This window comes from Chrysemys picta, chromosome 1, assembly GCF_011386835.1.
Source record: "Chrysemys picta bellii isolate R12L10 chromosome 1, ASM1138683v2, whole genome shotgun sequence".
Classification (NCBI taxonomy): Eukaryota; Metazoa; Chordata; order Testudines; family Emydidae; genus Chrysemys; species Chrysemys picta.
Genome location: NC_088791.1, coordinates 148,660,746 through 148,678,369, shown reverse-complemented (window position 1 = coordinate 148,678,369; position 17,624 = coordinate 148,660,746). Strand labels below are relative to the sequence as shown.

The 17,624-nt window shown below is 43.7% G+C and overlaps 1 protein-coding gene across 2 annotated transcripts in view; it reads left to right on the top strand.

Moving 5' to 3' along the window:
- Nucleotides 1–17,028, top strand: part of GTF2E1 (general transcription factor IIE subunit 1) — a 94,426-nt gene extending 77,398 nt beyond the window's left edge. For both annotated transcript variants that reach the window (XM_065586908.1, XM_042852347.2), the window contains exons 3-5: nt 2,904–3,105; nt 8,170–8,417; nt 14,720–17,028. In XM_065586908.1, the coding sequence (XP_065442980.1) occupies nt 2,904–3,105; nt 8,170–8,417; nt 14,720–15,150 (881 nt within the window). In that variant the 3' untranslated portion in view covers nt 15,151–17,028. The remainder of the gene's footprint in view (nt 1–2,903; nt 3,106–8,169; nt 8,418–14,719) is intronic.
- The last annotated feature ends 596 nt before the right edge of the window (nt 17,029–17,624 follow it).

Below are 17,624 nucleotides of genomic sequence, written 5' to 3'. Positions count from 1 at the left end.
ATTGCAGGAAACTTGTCGCTCCAATCATTCTCCAGATTTTTTACATAACTCATTATATTGACATTTATTTTTTGTTCCTTAAGAGCCCTGGAGAAGTTGCAGTAAATCAGCCTTAGTTTTAAGAATTATATTAAATTAGAGCTGCATAAAATCTGATTTTTTTTTTTTAAGGTGCTTTGAATTGGAGCTGTCCTGACTGTTTTTAATCTTTAGTTAAGATGCCAGGGGTTCGTGAGTGAAAGTGTGAAAAGCCTGAGCCACCTAAGAAATGTTTAACCGGGCTTTTTCTGTAGGGCTTGCAGTCAACCACTCTCCAGTCAATAAACTCATAATATGAGCTGAATCTTACTAATTATTCTAGACTTATTCAGGTTGTTCTGTGAATTCAGGGGTACTGATGGCCTCAGATGTGGAATGTGAATGAGATCAAACTGTGACTTAAAACTTAACTGGACTGACAAAGTTATATAATGTGCAGTTTATGCATGAGTGGTAGTGCTTTTTATAGCATGACAAAATAAGCATAGTGCTTTATGCTTGGATTAAGAAAGGGCTGGAGAAAGCCACCGTTTTCCCATTCTCACTCAGTGTCTTTCGCCACCACTGTCAATGCTCTTGCTTTCCCATGCAGATAATGTTAACTTTCTAAAGTAAAGGCTGGGGTGCCTGTTTTGTCAATTTTTGTTCAAAATGACTGACTTCATGAGTTCAAAAAGTTGACTTTAATGTAAACATTATTGGGTTTGTTTTCTGTCTAGGAAAAACTCTGGGGGTAGAGGAGAGAGAGAGAGAAAGTTTTTAATGCAAAAAAAATGAAAACATTGTATAGGCTATACATGAGACACTAATTTTGTGTCTGTTTAGGTTGCAGTGGGGGGGAGAGACAGAGATCTGCCATCCCTGATTCACAGTACAAAGAGAAAAAGTTCACAAATATAAACGAACTTTAAAAATTTAGAAATCCCTGTGAGGTGCTGCAGGTTGTACCTAATGTAATAAACAGTACTTATTGTAGTGTCTTATTTTCAGAGTACTAACTAATTCTTGCAACCACTTGTGAAACAGCTAGGTAAGTATTATCCCCATTTTACATTTGGGGAAGCAGAGAGATAAAGTGACTAGCCCCAGGTTCATGTGGTAAATATATGTTGGAAGCAACATGAGACCCCAGGAGACAATGTCCCCATCATCTGAATCTAGAACCCAATGGTTAATGTACAACAATGTACACAGTTGTGACTTTAGGAAACTTCCAGTGCAGTGTGGCAGATATTCTGACCCCTCTCCCTGCCCAAGTTTACCTCTTCAAAGTTGACCCAGAGGCTGAGTTTGCACATTGTGCAAGTGATCTAGCCGTTGGTATGCATGTTCATTGTCAGATGAGTTGACTTCCCTACACACCTTGACAAGTCAACAAATGAGACTGCTATTAAATAGAGTGCAAGCTTTTCATGAAGAAAGAGAGCCCTGGGGACAGTAATGCAGTGAGGTAGCAGGTAAATATTATTCCCAGTTCACAGATTGGGAAACAGAAAAAGGGGAAATTACTTGCCTATGAGATGCTTTAATCTAGTCAATTGGCAAGGGACTAGGAGTGAGAAGCTGTGGCTTCAAATCCAGATTCTGACACTGACTTTGCACATGACCGTGGGCAAGTCACTTCCCTTCTCAGTGCCTGAGGTTCCCTGTTTGTAACAAGGAATAATATTTACCTTCTTTCTTCATAGGGCATTGTGAGGCTACACTAAATGTTTGCCCTATAAAGGCAAAATAATGCAACTAGTTAGTGGTAGAGGTGCGAAGATAAATCCAAAAGCCTCTGCTCTCAGCCCTCAATTTAATCTTCTAGGTAAGTAGCACCACTTTCTCCATCTAGGATTTGGGAGGACCTGAATTTCCTTCGCATCACTGCAAGTGTAGCGTGAGATAACACGTTTTGCAGCAACTCTAATACTGAGCTGGATGGGAAAGTCCTGCTGTAAATGTGGGTCCCTAAAATTCTTAGCCACAGATTGACAAGTGAACTGGAACAGAAAATCCTCCACTGCAGAAGTACTTAAAAAAAAAAAAATGTAACGTCAGTGCTGTTGAACCAATTTCCTTTTCCCTTGGCTTGTTTCTTAGATCGTGATGGTCTACAAAACAATCTAAATTAGAGTAAATTCTGACCTTTTGGGGGGTTACAATACACAACATTTCTAATTGGAATGCAAGAGACCAGTTTTTTCCCTTTTTTTCTTTATAGTCAAGCAACTCTAAACTAACCGAACAGATTTTTAAAAAGATAAAGAAAAATTGTCTTTGTCTTTGTTTGGAGACCAAGCATGGAAAATGTCTGACTCAGAAATTTTTGGAGAAAATTACTACCAACTGAAAGGGAGAGGGAGTGGGTTAATCTTTTAGTAGAATGTGAGCATTAAAAACACTGTTTTTAGTAGCAGTATGGAATGAAATTGAGTGATCGTCCCTCCCCCCAAGATTATTTTAGAGAGGGATGAAGGCAAGTTCTTCAGACCCTGCAAGCCTCGAAATTTGACCATCCCAAAATACATCTTGAAACTGATATTTCGGTGCCATTAAAAATGTGTGGTAAGGAAAAGAATGTTTAATGCTAGGATATGTCTGAAAGGTGCAACTTGCCATCCTTTAGGGCTTTGCAGAGAGAGCGGCTTTGCAGAGAAACCCTAACCAGTTTTCTGCATCACTGGATGGCATCGAAAGTCTCACTTTATCTGGTTCAAATAATAATCAGGTACATTATGTGTGGGAAGAAAGTTGTCCCAAGGAAAAAAGCTATTTAGTTTCAATCTAAGAGAACAGTAAAATACTTCTTTTTAAATGCTGCATAAAGATGTGGGCCTTTTGACTTTCTCCTAGTGCTTAGCAACTTCTTTTCTGTTTAGGAACCTTCCGCTGTACGTTCTGTCAGAATGAAGTGGAAGAGGATGAGTCGGCGATGCCCAAAAAGGATGCACGGACTCTTGTGGCAAGGTTTAACGAGCAGATTGAGCCCATCTATGCACTGCTACGAGAGACAGAGGACGTTAACTTGGCCTATGAAATCCTTGAGCCAGAACCCACAGAGATTCCTGCACTGAAACAGAGGTGGGAATGGACACAAAGTCCTCTTCAGCCACACTGCTTTCATATTGCATGTTTGTCTGCCTTAACCATATCATTGCCTGAATCTTGATAACTTGTTTGTTCAGCGTCAGCAATGCAGGACACTGATAAATAATCTTTGCCTCAAGAGATTTACAGTCTACAATTGCCATAAAACAAAGCAGACTGAAGCTGCCCTTGCCTTTTAATAAGACTATTTGTCCCACAGGAGGCTGTACATAGCTGCTGCGTAAGAAGCTGAGACCACATAGTTTTCCAAGACCATTTTTAACTTCAGAGAAGAGCTGTGACCACTTTACAGAGCTCTGTAGGCAGCCTCTGGACTCCAGGATACACTTTGGGCGCCCCAGGCTGTTTTACTGTCTTCTTTCCATTGGAAACATCTTTTCTTTCACCTTCTTTTTCTTTTGCTTCTATGAAGGTTTTGAAACTCCACACTTTGCATTTTCAAACCCACTTATAACAAAACTCTTATACAAAGAAATTATTTATGAGTATCTTTTTTATTCTTATTTTCCCCCACTTGATACACACCTTTATAGGGAAAGACCTGTTACAAATCAAGAACTCTAAGATTAATATTTTCCTAGCCGTAGGAAACCAAACTGCATCCTTCAGAAGATTTCTAACTATGCAAAAAGAGATAACATTTAAATAGCATAGAAAGATGCAGTGAGCTGTCAGTTTTGTCAGCTGCGGTGAAATCTAGTGTGCTCTGCCTATTTTCAATTTATAAAAAAAAGACTTACGCACACCCGGGAAAAAAAAGTTACACTACTGGAGCAACCGCCCCCACCGAATATAATGTTGTTGGTTTTTCAGGTTTCCTTCTTTTACATGCAGACTAACTTGTCTAGTCCCTTCTAGCCAGGGATCTCAGATATGAACTAACTAATGTTCTCCATCTCACAGATAAATAAACTAAGGTATATTCAGAGGGGAACTGACTTATCCAAGACCAAACTGTCAGATACAGGAGTAGAATTTTTGGTGCCTTTATTCCTAACCGTATGGCTTAATCATTAGACTTTGCTTTAAAACCAGTTTCTGTAGTTTGACTAACATATTTGGGATAACCACCTCAAATGAGAGAAACAGGCCTTTTTCAAGCCTCCGCGTGGCTACTTCATCTCTGTGACTCGAAAATTAACACAGCAAATGCCTGGTGCCGTCCCATGAATAATGGTTAAATAACAGCAGCACCCACTTACGTGGCTCTTAAATACTTAAAAAAAACCCACTGTAAATGATTAATTACTCTGTGCACAGACTTACAAAATAAATAGGCAGCTTCTTAAATGGTTACTTGAACACAACTAGCTTCAGCACATAGAGTGATTCAATTATTTATTAACCCTTATTAATTCAAAGCATCTAATTGCATAAAAGTGCTACAGTGAAATTTTAAAAAAGAATATCCTCTTTCCCCCATCTCTTACACACACACCTCTCTCTCTCTCTCTCTCTCTCTCTCTCTCTGGGTTATTTATTTACTCCATTTTACAGAGTCTTGAGATACTGGAATCATTGGTAAAACTGACATTTGATGCTACTGAAGAAAAAATCTTCTGAATGTCCTGCCTTTCCTGTTCACACAGGAGAAAATACCTCTGTGTGTCTTCTGGAGAGCTTTAGCACTCACTGTCTACACTGGAAATTGTCTAACAGTCATGCATCTCCATTGCAAGACTGGTCAAATCATTTACTTAGATTTTTCTAAACAGACTTAAGTGATATTTTGTAAATCCTCTACTAAGCATGAATTTGTCCCATGCAAGTATCATAATAAGAGCCTGCTTTTCATAAACCAGCCCCAGTGGCTTTCCAGATGGGTTGCATTTAATCTCCCCTCCACTTTTTCTTGTTTAAAATACCAGCACTTTGTGTCATGTAACATCCTAGATTTCCTGAAGGACCTACCTTTTGCGATTACACTACCGAAGACCGTGAGTCCATATACCTTTTAGTGGAGGCTGTTAAAAACAATAGCATGAGAGAGTTACCTAATTTTCATTAATGCAAATAGCAGATATGTACTTAAATTACCATACACATCTGTTGGACTCTAGAGCCTCAGTTTCTCTGTTTGTCTTTTCTTCACTTTCTACAAACAGTTGAGATGCAAAACTTGTGTTTGATTTAAATACTTATAATCTGAGCTCTGCTTATTGGTTTCTTTTAGCCATATCCTAGCCCTGCTGAAGATGCTTTGTGCAACCTTAAAGCCAGTTTAATCAGTTATGCTGGGGGACTTTCCATGTAAGGTGACCCACCGACAGCGTAGAGCCAGTGTAGCCAGCCACACTACTGCCTAATCCCCGATCCCCAGCTTCACAATAGCTCCCAGGAGCTGTTGCAGCCAGGCAAGTTCAGGGCATCCCTAGCGTGAGCCAGGGGACAAAGCAGCCCTAGAATCAAGGGAGATGGAAAGTTTGTTATAGGAGTTGCTCCCTCTCTTCAGCTCTGTTCCAAGCGCTGCCCTGGTGCAGCTGAGCATCTGGTCCTCTGTCTCTGTTCAGTGGTGTTTAATTCACTTCTCCATAGCAGGGACACTGAACAAAAAGGCACCGCTTCTTTATAGCGGCAGGTAAATCCCCACTCTCATGGTCTCAAGGGGCTGCATCATTGCTGCCAATAGCATAATTGATGATACTGTTGTACAAATAAGGAAGAAAATGGAGCCATTTACTTAGTTATTGACCTTAACGGGATAAAATTGTAGACATAAACCCTCTTGGCTTTGGTTATCCTGGGGCATACCAAGGAGTTAAATCACTCATTACTCCTTGTAAATTAATCACATTGCAGGAGATGGTTTAATCTAGTTTACAGGGATAGGTATCTTTTATTTAAGAATTGTTACTTTAAAAAATTGTCCTTGACATCACTAGGATAAGTATATCACTACTAAATGGAACTTCATAGGGGAAAGGAGGCTTTGAATTGACAAGGCAATCCCTGACCCTGCTGAACACTTAAATGTCACTGCTGCAGTCCTGGTGAGGGGGGCTTTTTTGCATTGTGTATTGTAGGGAAGTGGATTACATAAAATTGTCAGGGAAGCTCTACGGTTGCTGATTTTTATTGTGGGGGAAGGAGAATGGTGCTTTTCACAGAACACATGCCTTTCTTTGTAAACTGAAAAGTACCAGTATTTGAAGTAATACAAATTGAGAGAAGATCTCTGTGTGGTTCCTTAAGTTGCATACGTGATCTGCATGCATAAAATAGTCTCTCCCGCTTGCTCAGAAATTCAAGTTGTTTTTTCCTGATCAGGCTGACTCTAGGAAAGAAACACAAGTCATTGATTCTGTGAATGTGTGTATGTTGTATACGATGTAAAGATACAAAAATATTGTGTGTGTATGGTTAGTAGTTCCTGGAACACCTACCTGGATGTTGAAAGGTTAAATATTTCTTGCTCCTGGCAGAGATTTGAGTGCACAGTTATTTTCTTCCAGAGCAAGTAAAATGATGGCATGTTTATGTAATTTCCCAGGACCAACCTTTAGACATCAAAATAGAATACAAGCAGTGGGTAAACACTTGCTTAATAAACAAACATTTGATATCAGTGACCTCCCCAATTACCACCCTCTCTCAAACTTTCCCTCTTTGGGGAATCTTATTGAGAAGATCATGGAAGAACACCTCTAGGTTCACCTGGATCTTCTATCAGTATAGATTCAACCCCGGGGATGGCACAGAGACAGCATTAGCATGCTTGGTTGATCATGTCCTATACAAAGGGAGGGTGGTGCCCATGCATATTTATTATCTGTCAGCAGCCTTTGATGTCATTTACTATATAAAGTGTTCAAAATGCTTGCAAGATCTACTAAGGGTGGATGGGTGCATTCTCCATTGAATCTGTTGATTCCTTTGAGCGACTTTAGCCTAGCAGTTCATTCACCCTGGGTTTCTCTCAAGTGGAAAATGGGAAGATTCTTTCTGCGGCCTTTCCTGCTCACTATGCACGTAAGAGCACAAGACCAGATAGCGAAGGTAATTTGGGCTCATTGCCATCAGTGGCAGAGGACATTCAGCTCTATGTTCTCTTTATTCAGATCCAAGTAGTGCATTTTCCTGGCCCAGATAGGAAGCTGGATGACAATGATTTGGCTATGGATCAACTGAGAAAATAAGCTGGTGCTAAATTCTGATGAGCAGCCCCTTGCTAGTCCAGCCCTGAGCACTCACCCAGTTCTGCCCAGTAACCATCAATACTGACTTTCAGCTGCCCACCCCCACCCTCTGTTACTCAGGGTTAGGACAACAGCCTCCACCAAATCTCAGTCATTGCCCCACTCTATTGCTGACCTGTAAACCCTCCCCCGCTTCTAAGCTCCTGACTAAAATAATCTAGTCTGACCTCTTGTATAACACAGGCCATAGAACTTCACCAGGTAGTTCTTGGAAGTTCACTATCACTTGTGATCAGAGCTGGGATTTCAACTTAGTTTTCCGAGGTGAATTTGTCTAATCGCTCATAAGCCCTATGAATAAGAATCCCCACATCTGAGCATTATGAAACTCCAATCCGGTCAACCCACTTGGTTAAACCTTGGTGTTTTAATTTATTTAATACAAGACTATGGTGTAACAGCAAATAAATACTTTTCCAGCTAGCTACTGGCAAGGGCCATGTTGTGTATCGATGTGACTTTCATTTCAGAGTAGTCAGGCATATTACCAGGTTGGCTGTTATTCCTCCGTAATTATATTCATAGAGCTTAACAACCTCCTTGCCTTCTAATGTCTCTCCTGCATATCACAGTGTGTAGTTGAGCTTGTCTAGTTTTGGATTTTGATCCCTATATTTCTCAATCAAAGAGTTGGTCTAGAAATTCTTGGCAACATGGTTAAGAAATGGGGATTGAGATTCTCCAAGCATATCATGGGAGATCATTAATTTTAATAGGAGGTCTGTGGCTAAATTCCCTGGGCTCTTTTTGGAAATCACAACAGGAAACGTCTGTTATACAGAAAAGGACTAATTCTGAATGGTATCTTTTTTTTTTTTTTATCCCTTTGACTTCTACATAGCAAAGAACGTGCTGCTGCTGCTGCTGCTGCAGGGGCAGCTGGCCTAGCAGGTGGATACCATCGGGAAGCATGGACAACAAAAGGGCCATCATATGAGGACTTGTACACCCAGAATGTCGTCATCAGCATGGAAGACCAGGAGGACCTTAATCGGTCAACAAACGAAGGGAAGCCAACCAGAGAGAGGCCAATTTGGCTGCGGGAAAGCACAGTGCAAGGGGCTTATGACCCGGATGAAATCAAAGATGGTAAGAAAAGCTAAAAGGGGAGAAGTGCTGCATAATTCTTAGAGTGGGGAGAACATTTTTGCCCCTTTCTATGTACAGCTGCTGCTCCCGGCATCTTAGCACTAACAAGCTATGCTGTTATATCTTTCATCTGCCATGTAAAGCCAGGCAGGTGTAAGAGAACAAGATTTACTAGGCACAGCATTGAAACCCATGTCAGTAAAGCTGAGTTGCCCACAGTGGTGTGATTGTGTTACTAAAATATTAATTGTTTGTTAGCTTTTCCGGGAGCGTCAAAGACAGATGTTCTGGCCCATTATGACTTGTTTGGTTTTTGGATGAAAGATTTTTCAGCTTCTTCAGGAAAGCTTGTTACCAATTGGGCATGGATGGAAAATGAAACTCAAATTGTATGTGTGCTGAGCATAAGGCTCACCAAATCGGCTACTAGTGGATATGCCATGTTCACGTATCCCCTCTCCCCTTCTGTAACTGGTTATTTGTTGATTTTCAAGATAACTATTGTATGCGGAGAACAATGTATCAGAACCGCATCTTGAGAGTGGGGAAGAGGAGGAGTGAGTACATTAGGAGAATCAGTCCCCATAGTGGGTTGCTCGTTATTGCTTCCTCCTATGACTATCAGCCATCAACAGTCTTTTTCGTTAGTTTGTGCTTTTATTATTGTTTGTCATATCCCCAAAAGACCACAGTCAAGATGGTGGGCCCGTTGTGCTGGGCATTGTGCAAACACAGTAGCAGACAGTCCCTGCTTTGAAAAGCTTATTCAAAGCCCAAAACAAAAAAGTAATAAATGGAGACCATTTTAGATTTTTAACAGGGTGATTCAATTGAAATATACAACCATTTGAGCTGTGTGAGCAACACCAAATGAAACAGGCAGTGTCTCAGAAGATGGTGAAATGTAACCAAGATCCAAAAAGCAAAGTGTTTATTTTCAGAAACAAAAAACCCAGCACAAAGAAGGACAAAATGCAATGAGAGTGGCTACCAGCAGAGACTTTAAAAAAAAAAAATCTGAAGAGAATCTCATTCTAGTTCTGCCTGTATAGAGCTACTAAAATCTTACTGCAGTGTGCTAGTTTCTGACATATAGGACATGGTAAAAAGTGAAGTATTGAATCTCTCTGATGCTTCTGTTTTAATTGAATCCAAAACACTAAAATTCTTCCTTTTCCTGCAAAGTAACCCCCAGGAGTGGAACAGAACAGCAGGAGATTTTTTTAGGGGAATGGAGGTGCGGATGGTGGGCTAACCCTGTTCAGGCAGATATCTGACAAAACCAGAGCTTGAGGTGATTATGGTCAGGCAGTGTGTTTCTGCCTTATTAACTGATGGCTTTTAGGGTGCGCTCCCTTTTATTCTCTTGGACATTACTTTGTTTACCCTATAGAAAGCGTATTAACTAAAACCACACCCTGAATGTTGCTATCCACAATCTGTCACCAGAGTGCCTTCTGCCACCACACCACCCACACAGATTTCCATGGTTCTTGGATGACGTGTGACAGAAAAAGATGGAGGGAAGAAAACTTGGGCATCGGCAGAAATCATTAGATGCTAAAGTACAGCACAAAGAATTTTCACAAGGTCATGATTCATAGAACCCTTCTGGGCTATAAATCATTCAGTAAACTTGGACTACTGCTGGTTAACCTCCTAGAGTATAGCACTTCTCACTGAGAGGGACTATCGTGTTTTTTCACAAAGAAGATCTCTTGTCTCTAGAACAGGGGTCGGCAACGTTTGGCACGCGGCTCGCCAGGGTAAGCACCCTGGCGGGCCGGGCCAGTTTATTTACCTGCTGACGCGGGTCAATGAGGGCGGCAGGAAGCCGCGGCCAGCACATCCCTCGCCGCCCCATTGGCCCGGGACGGCGAACCGCGGCGAGTGGGGGCCGCGATCGGCCGAACCTGCCACATCAGCAGGTAAATAAACTGGCCCGGCCCGCCAGGGTGTTTACCTTGGCGAGCCGCGTACCAAACGTTGCCGACCCCTGCTCTAGAATGACTTCTTGGGATACTAGAAACATTAAGCTGAGCATGAAACTGCAGACACAATTCCCTCCTTCCAAGAATTTGGCCTGTTTGCCAAGTCGTGGAAACACAAACAGCAATCAGGGCCACCACCTGTGAATCTGACTTCTATCTTTCATACTAGGCAAAAATGTGCCAGGAACATCTGGGACTCCTACTAACAAAGCCTGTCAACACCAACTCTGAAGAATGTACGTGTTCTACCTGCACTCCTCAGTGGTGTTGGTTGCAAAAAAATACCTTCACCCATTTTCAGCAGCCTAGAAGGTTATTGTCCCTCCGTCGTTCCCCCCCTTGTTTCCCCAATCAGACTTGTGACCTCGTGGCTTCATTATTGTAATTCATTATACATTGGAATGAAACCGCACAGCCCGGAAAAGCTCCCTCTAGTACAGGATGCAGCACCTCATCTCGAACACATTTCTCTAGTGCTCTGATCTTTGCCCTAGCTCCACACTGAATAATCTAGTTCAGGGGTTCTCAAGCTTCACCGCATCTCCCTTATGACAACAAAAATTACTACATGACTCCAGAAGGGGGGCACTGAAGCCTGAGCCCACCCAAGCTCATCTGCCCCGGTGGGCACCAAACCCAAAGCCCTCAGGCTTTGGCTTTGACCCTGGGCGGTGGGGCTTCGGCCCTGAGTGGTGAGGCTTGAGCGTTGGACCTGGGCCCCAGCAAGTCTAAGCCAGCCCTGGTGACCCCATTAAAACTGGGTTATGACCCACTTTGGGGTCCCAACCCACAGTTTGAGAACCGCTGGTCTAGTTCAAGATTGTCTTGATACTCAAAGCCCACCAGGCTGGCCTTAAGTTCCTGAGACCCACCCCCTCTCTTATCATGACAATGAACCACCTTTTGACAGCAGCATTCCATAAAACCAGGGAACAGTCAAACAGTTGAAGGATGCATCAGTGGAGAAGACAGACTTTTCTCTCTTGTGGGACTGAGTTCCAACCTAGTCTTCGCTCCTGGGAATGACCAAAAACTTCATCAGTTTGCTCCTCCCTATGGGGAAAGATGAAACACCCCCTTCTGTTTCATTTTTAAGGAAACTTATGGGACAAGTGGGAGTTATGGTGCTGGGCATGGTATTGGAACCTGGATAGATGAAACTGGACTAAAGGTCAAGGCTCCATCTCTTCAGGAAAGGGAGAGCAAGTGGCATTAACGTGTGAGGGTGGAATCCAGTCAGCTCAACTCAAGTGATCATTCACATGCGGAGTCTTTCGGTGAAGTAGAAAAAGTTTGCCATGGGGAATCTGTCCTAGTTTTTATCCCTTATTTTTACATAAGGCTCTTAAAATCCATTCTTATTCTACATTTTTTCAGTCTGCCTGCAGGTTTATTAGTGTTGGGTGGACTCACAATGCTCTCACCAAACATAAAAATCTGATAAGAGCTTTACGCAGAAAAGCTCAGAAAGACTTCTTTTTAATAGAATTCTATTTCTGAATCCTTGAACTGTAGACACCCTGCGTACTCAAACACTATCATACTCTTCCAGTGATTGTACAGAAAATATTACTTAACAGAAATGCAGCCCTTTGTCAGTACAGAAGACGCTACTGCGATGTGTGTATGTGTCTGTCTTGTCCGTCTCTCACCTGGGGCACTATAATCCCCTACAAGTGAAGTAAAGCTAGGGAACAAGTCCCAGATTGAAAGAGAGCCAGGCTACAAAGAGGAAATTGGCTTGAAAAATAGCAGCCCTTTTATACACCCTTTGAATGTTGTGTTGCATATGCAGTCAAGGGGCTTTAAGATTCCACCTCCCATGCAGGATTAATTTTATTGATAATACCAAGTTCCTGTAATTAACTTTCTCTTCCTGCATGACAGGTGCAATTTCAAGGTTCCAAGACACTCTTTCTTGTTTATATGTTCATATTTTATCTTAATTAAAGGCCAGAAGCTAAACATTTATATTTATTAACCTAAAAAGACTCTCAAAGGAAAACTGCCCCTGCTTTTCTCTACTCAGTGATCAAAAAGTTTCCGTAGAGCCAAGATGGGAATAGTTTATGGCCCTGTAGAATGTACTATGTTAAAAGAAGTACTGCCAGAGTAGTACTGGGACCACAGTGCTCACTCACTAACAGACCAGTCCTGAGATACTGTTCTCCAAAAACGGAGTTTCTGCCCACCTGTTCCTCATTCCCCTAACGGGACCTTTCTTCTTGCTCATTGGTTTGTAACTATGCCTTTGGCACTCGGATACATTCCAGGATCCTTTGGGCTGCCTGCCATGGCACCTCCTTTAGCACACTACTGCTCTCTGTGCAAAGATGTGATTGGGGAAGTGGCTTGCCAGATATCTCTGGGTCTAGGTGCCTGCCCTGCCATCGCCATCTTCCTTGCACTGAGACTTCTTATAATTGACATTCTTTGTCTGAATCCTTTCCGGGGCAGCTGGCTTTCTAAACAATAGCATCATTAGCCATGCAGCATTGGTATTTGAAAGCCCAGCTTCAGAACCTGCAAATTACTTTCTAGTGAGCTTTCCTGTGGCCCCACAATCTGGACAAAAATGGTTATCCTTCATATGGAGGCAGAATGTTAAGTGTTTACACAGTAAACCTGCTCTGAGGGTCTAAATCAGAATGAGAAGAGGGAGGGCCCGGTTGCTGATGACAAATCACTTGCCTTCCTAGAAGGATGGCTCTCCACCTTCTTTGGGTGCATATCCCAAAGTGGAGAAGTCAGAACATTCCTGGGACCGTCTGTATTGAGAGTTAAATGTAAGGCGGGGAAAACACTACAGGTTGAACCTCTCTAGTCCGGCACCCTCGGGACCCAACTGGTGCCGAACCAGAGAATTTGCTGAACCATGGGAGGTCAATGCAGAGTACCAGCGGTCTCCATAGGCGCAGGAAGTAGGAGTGCGGGGGGTGCTGCAGTACCCCCAGGGTTTGCGCCCAGCGTGATCCCCTGCCCGGGGGCCCCGCTGCCACCTGGCTGGGAGCTCCGATGCTGGCCCCTGGTCCCAGACACTGACCCTAGATCCTCCTCCTCCCTCCCGGAGCTTGAAGGCCACGAATCAGCTATTCACGGCGCTCCAGAAGCGCTGGGAGGGAGGAGAAGGAGTTGGTAAGCGCGGGGCCCCCAGTGCACAAGAGGGGCAAAGAGGGGAGTTTGACGCCCGTGGATACTCCGCACCCACTAATTTTCCCCCATGGTGCTCCAGCCCCAGAGCATCCACGGAGCTGGTGCCTATGTCAAACCACGGATGTTGCCAGATCAGGGAGTGCCAGATTAGAGAGGTTCAACCTGAAATAAGGAAATGATGCACCACACTGAGTGCTGCTGGGGAAGGTAAAGCCAAGAGCCAGGTAATTATTGAACCTCCTTAAATGACCTGCATTTTTGTTTTGGGGTCCAAAAGGTTCCTGCTTGGCTGCCTTACTCTTCTGATACCACTCTTAGGGTCCTCTTCCAAATACCTTTATTTATATTATGGTGGCACCTGGGCCCTAGTGTGCTAGGCTCTGTACTAGCACAGAACAACATGGGAGTCCCTGCTCCAGGGAGCTTACAACCTAAATATAAGACAAGAGACAGCAGATGGCTACAGACAGAGGGGAGTACAAGTCATCAGCATAGTAGGTAGGGAGCGGCCTCAGCACACCAGCAGCCTAACTGTTGTCAAGTTTTTGTAGGCATCACAGCAAGGAGAGTTTTGAGAGGGGATCTGAAGGTGGATAATGAGGTAGCTTTGTGGGTGTTTATGGGGCGCTGCTGCTCCCAAGCATGTGAGGCAGCCTGGGAGACAGCACAAAGGGGCTTGTTTGAAAATGAGCGAGCAGATGATGGAGACTGGCATTATGGGTCGATCAGAGGTGAGCAAGAGATGATTGGTAGGGTTGGAATTGACCTGTTCTTGCTGCATTCTCTGATACAGAACAACCTGCCGTTCTCTTGCAAGTGGGGTGTCCCCCATTGTGCCCCATGGGTTGGGAACCACTATGACTATAGACCTTTCACATAGTCTGTCACCAATTAGCACACGTTAAGCCTCGCCCTGCTCTGAGGTCTGCTGGGTGAGTATAACTCTCTCGACTTTAAGATGGGCAGGGAAGAAGCAGTGGAGAAGGGAAACAGCTTGCTCCAGGCCATACAGTCAGTGACAGAGCTGGGACTAGAACTAAGGAGTTCTGACCCCCAGTTGCAGGCTGCCCTAACCGGCACATCATGCTCCCTCCTTAATGGCCAGCATGATGTATCGGTATGATGACTTGTCTACCATTCCTTTATGCTTTCTTGCAGGTGGTCAAGATATGGATGCGTTTCAGGAACGTGGGGAGGGCCGCGTGACTCTGGACGATAACGAGGAGGTGATGCGTGCCCTGCTTATCCACGAGAAGAAAACCCCCTCTGTCTCTGCAGCTGGTGTGGGGGGGGCTGCTCCCTTAGCCAGCGGCAATGCCAGCGACTCTGAGAGCGATACCAGTGAATCAGAGGAGGAATCCCCACCCCGCCTGCCTGCTGCCACAGCTACACTCTATGGCCTTGAGGATGAAGAGGATGAGGAGGAATTTGAAGTGGTGGCAGAGGACCCCACTGTCATGGTGGCCGGACGTCCGTTTTCTTACAGTCAAGTGAGCCAGCGGCCTGAGCTGGTGGCCCAAATGACCCCCGAGGAGAAGGAGCTTTATATAGCCATGGGGCAGCGTATGTTTGAGGATATGTTTGATTAACCCTTTCCCGCCACGACAGCTTTTAAAGGTGAATTTTAACAGGAGACTCCCTAGTGAAACAAAAGACTGAACTGTATCTCTCCCTTCCCTACAGTCTGTCATGCAGGGGCTTGGGGCTTAGAACTGCTCCCTGACTAAAGGAACTGCTGATCTTGGGCATCCCACACAATGGGGGGTGGGGGGCTAAAGCTAACTGGGTGTGCCAAAAGGGGAGGGAGCAAAGGTGGGTGGTGGAGCATGTGGATATTTTCTAATCAGGACAGAAAGCTTGCAAGGTGAAGCTCCACTTCAGGGTGGCCCTCACTTGCTGCTGCTTTAGCCCAACAGCCTCCTTTTGCCTGAGGTTTATTCTTTTTATAGAAGGCCAGGGAACAGATTCTGACGCAGTCCAGCTCCCTCCTCTCGGAGGACTTGGGTGCTCTGTGGTCTGATCAGGCCTTGCTCCTCAGTGTTACAGAACAGGAGAGTGCAAGTGACACTGAGGGTCTGTGTGTTGGATGCCGAGACAGGCTGTAGATGCAGTTGCATGTGGACATGGTGCCTGAGCAGGATTGGGCTGTAGTACCGGGCACAATGAGGTTGTCGCTAACCCGTTGCAGATGACTACAGTGCGCAGGGATTTTTATTTCTAAACAACCATGTGAGCAGATACCATACTTGCTCCCTATCCTCCTTGGTCTTCCTACAGGTCTCTAGCTAAACCTCTCAATAGGGTTTGTAGCCCAGGCTTGCTCAGACTGAACTATGTTGCTTAGATTCAACCATGTATTTTGCCCAAGTTGTGTTTGAGATTCTTTTCCAACACTGTTAGGAGCCCTGGAGTGGACAGCTGATGGTGTTCATTGTAACTGAGGATGTAAATGGGAGGCTGCTTTCTGATGGGGAGCAAAATGGGAGACGAGCTCTGGAAAGGAGAATACAGATCTCTGGGTGATGCTCATTTGAAAGACTATCTGGTTTTCAATCTCCGTTTTCAGCGATCAGGGACTTCAGTCCTCTGTGAAAAGACAGGCCTGTCCTTGCCTGTTCCCCTCTTCCACATGCCCCACCCTCCACACCCATCTGTCAGAATTTTCAAATATGAGATTTCAGGATAAGCAGCTAACAAATAACTTGATTCTCAAAGGTGCTGAGCGTGCTCATAGTCCCTGTTGGTTTCAATGGAAGCTGTGGGTGCTCAGCACCTCAAGGTCAGATGTAACTTGAAGCACCCAAATTTGAAAGTCTTGGCTCATTTTCAGTGTAATGAAACCCACTGAAGGAACTGCACTGGTAGAGTACTCTGAGCTACCCAGAGAATACTTTCAGTGCAGTATACTGTTACTGCCTGTCCCCTCACCTTACCCCGTCTAAGCCCCGATGTTACAGCCTGAGTTCACAATAGATTGGGCTGTCAGCCAGGCAGTACCAGGGAACCAGCATAGCTAGTTTTAATTTCACGAACACCAAAAGGTTTGTATAATTTGAAAAGGAATTATGCAGAGTTCTCAATACTGATATTTAGCATGGCACTGCACTATTTGTTCAAAGAAAACCATTTTTACCAGTGCCTATAGCAATATCGTATTTGTAATGTTACCTTTCAATTTAAAAGTGTTACTTTTTTTTAATGGTTGTGTTTTCTTATCCAGTGCTATGGTGAAACAAAGTGATAAAAGGATTTTGTGTTTAGAGGCTGTATCAAGTGCTGTTTGATTTACACGAATTGGTACAGATTTGCCGAGCATTTAAACTGTAAAGGTATTTTATACTGACTAGCCCTGTGATGCCTCCTTTGTAGTTTTATTTTCAGCATCTTGATATTTTACCCTTTTTTAAAAATAGTATGTTAAATTTGTCATTTTTAAAATAAATGAATAAAATGATGCTTCTGTCCTAGGTTGTCTTTTCAATCTATTTATTACTTGCTCAGCTGGGATTGTTTGCTTCTTCTAAGGCTTCTGATATGTTTAATATGCTATTTGAAAGGCTTCCAGCTGCTTTCAAACCATAACCCCACCTTCAGTGTCACCACTGGTTCTTCCTTGGATACATCTCAGAATCCTTTGCACTGTTTTCCATGGTGTTTTTTGTAGTTGGGAGCCATGATTGGTTCCTGTGTCAGAGGGATCTTATGGTTAGCACTCCCATTCTTTTTCCTTCTTCGCTGAGGAAGTGAATATTGCTGAAATGCTGGCTGTCCTAAAGTTGTCTTGCTGCCAATTTAAAATGGCTAATATGGCATGGAAGTGTGTATGAGACACGATAAGTGTGGCTATCAAACCACAGAGACGCTAAATCATGCCAAATAGTGGTCAGCTGAGGGAAAGGAGCTTTACAGATTTCAGGAAGCTGAATACAAGGTGACACATTATAAGGGAGTAGATACAAGGGACCATTGGCTAGAAACTGTGGAACCAAACTTGCAAACACTAGTAGTTTCTACTTTGCTTTAGTATTTGCAGGATCAGATCTTAGGTTTGTTAAAGCTTTAG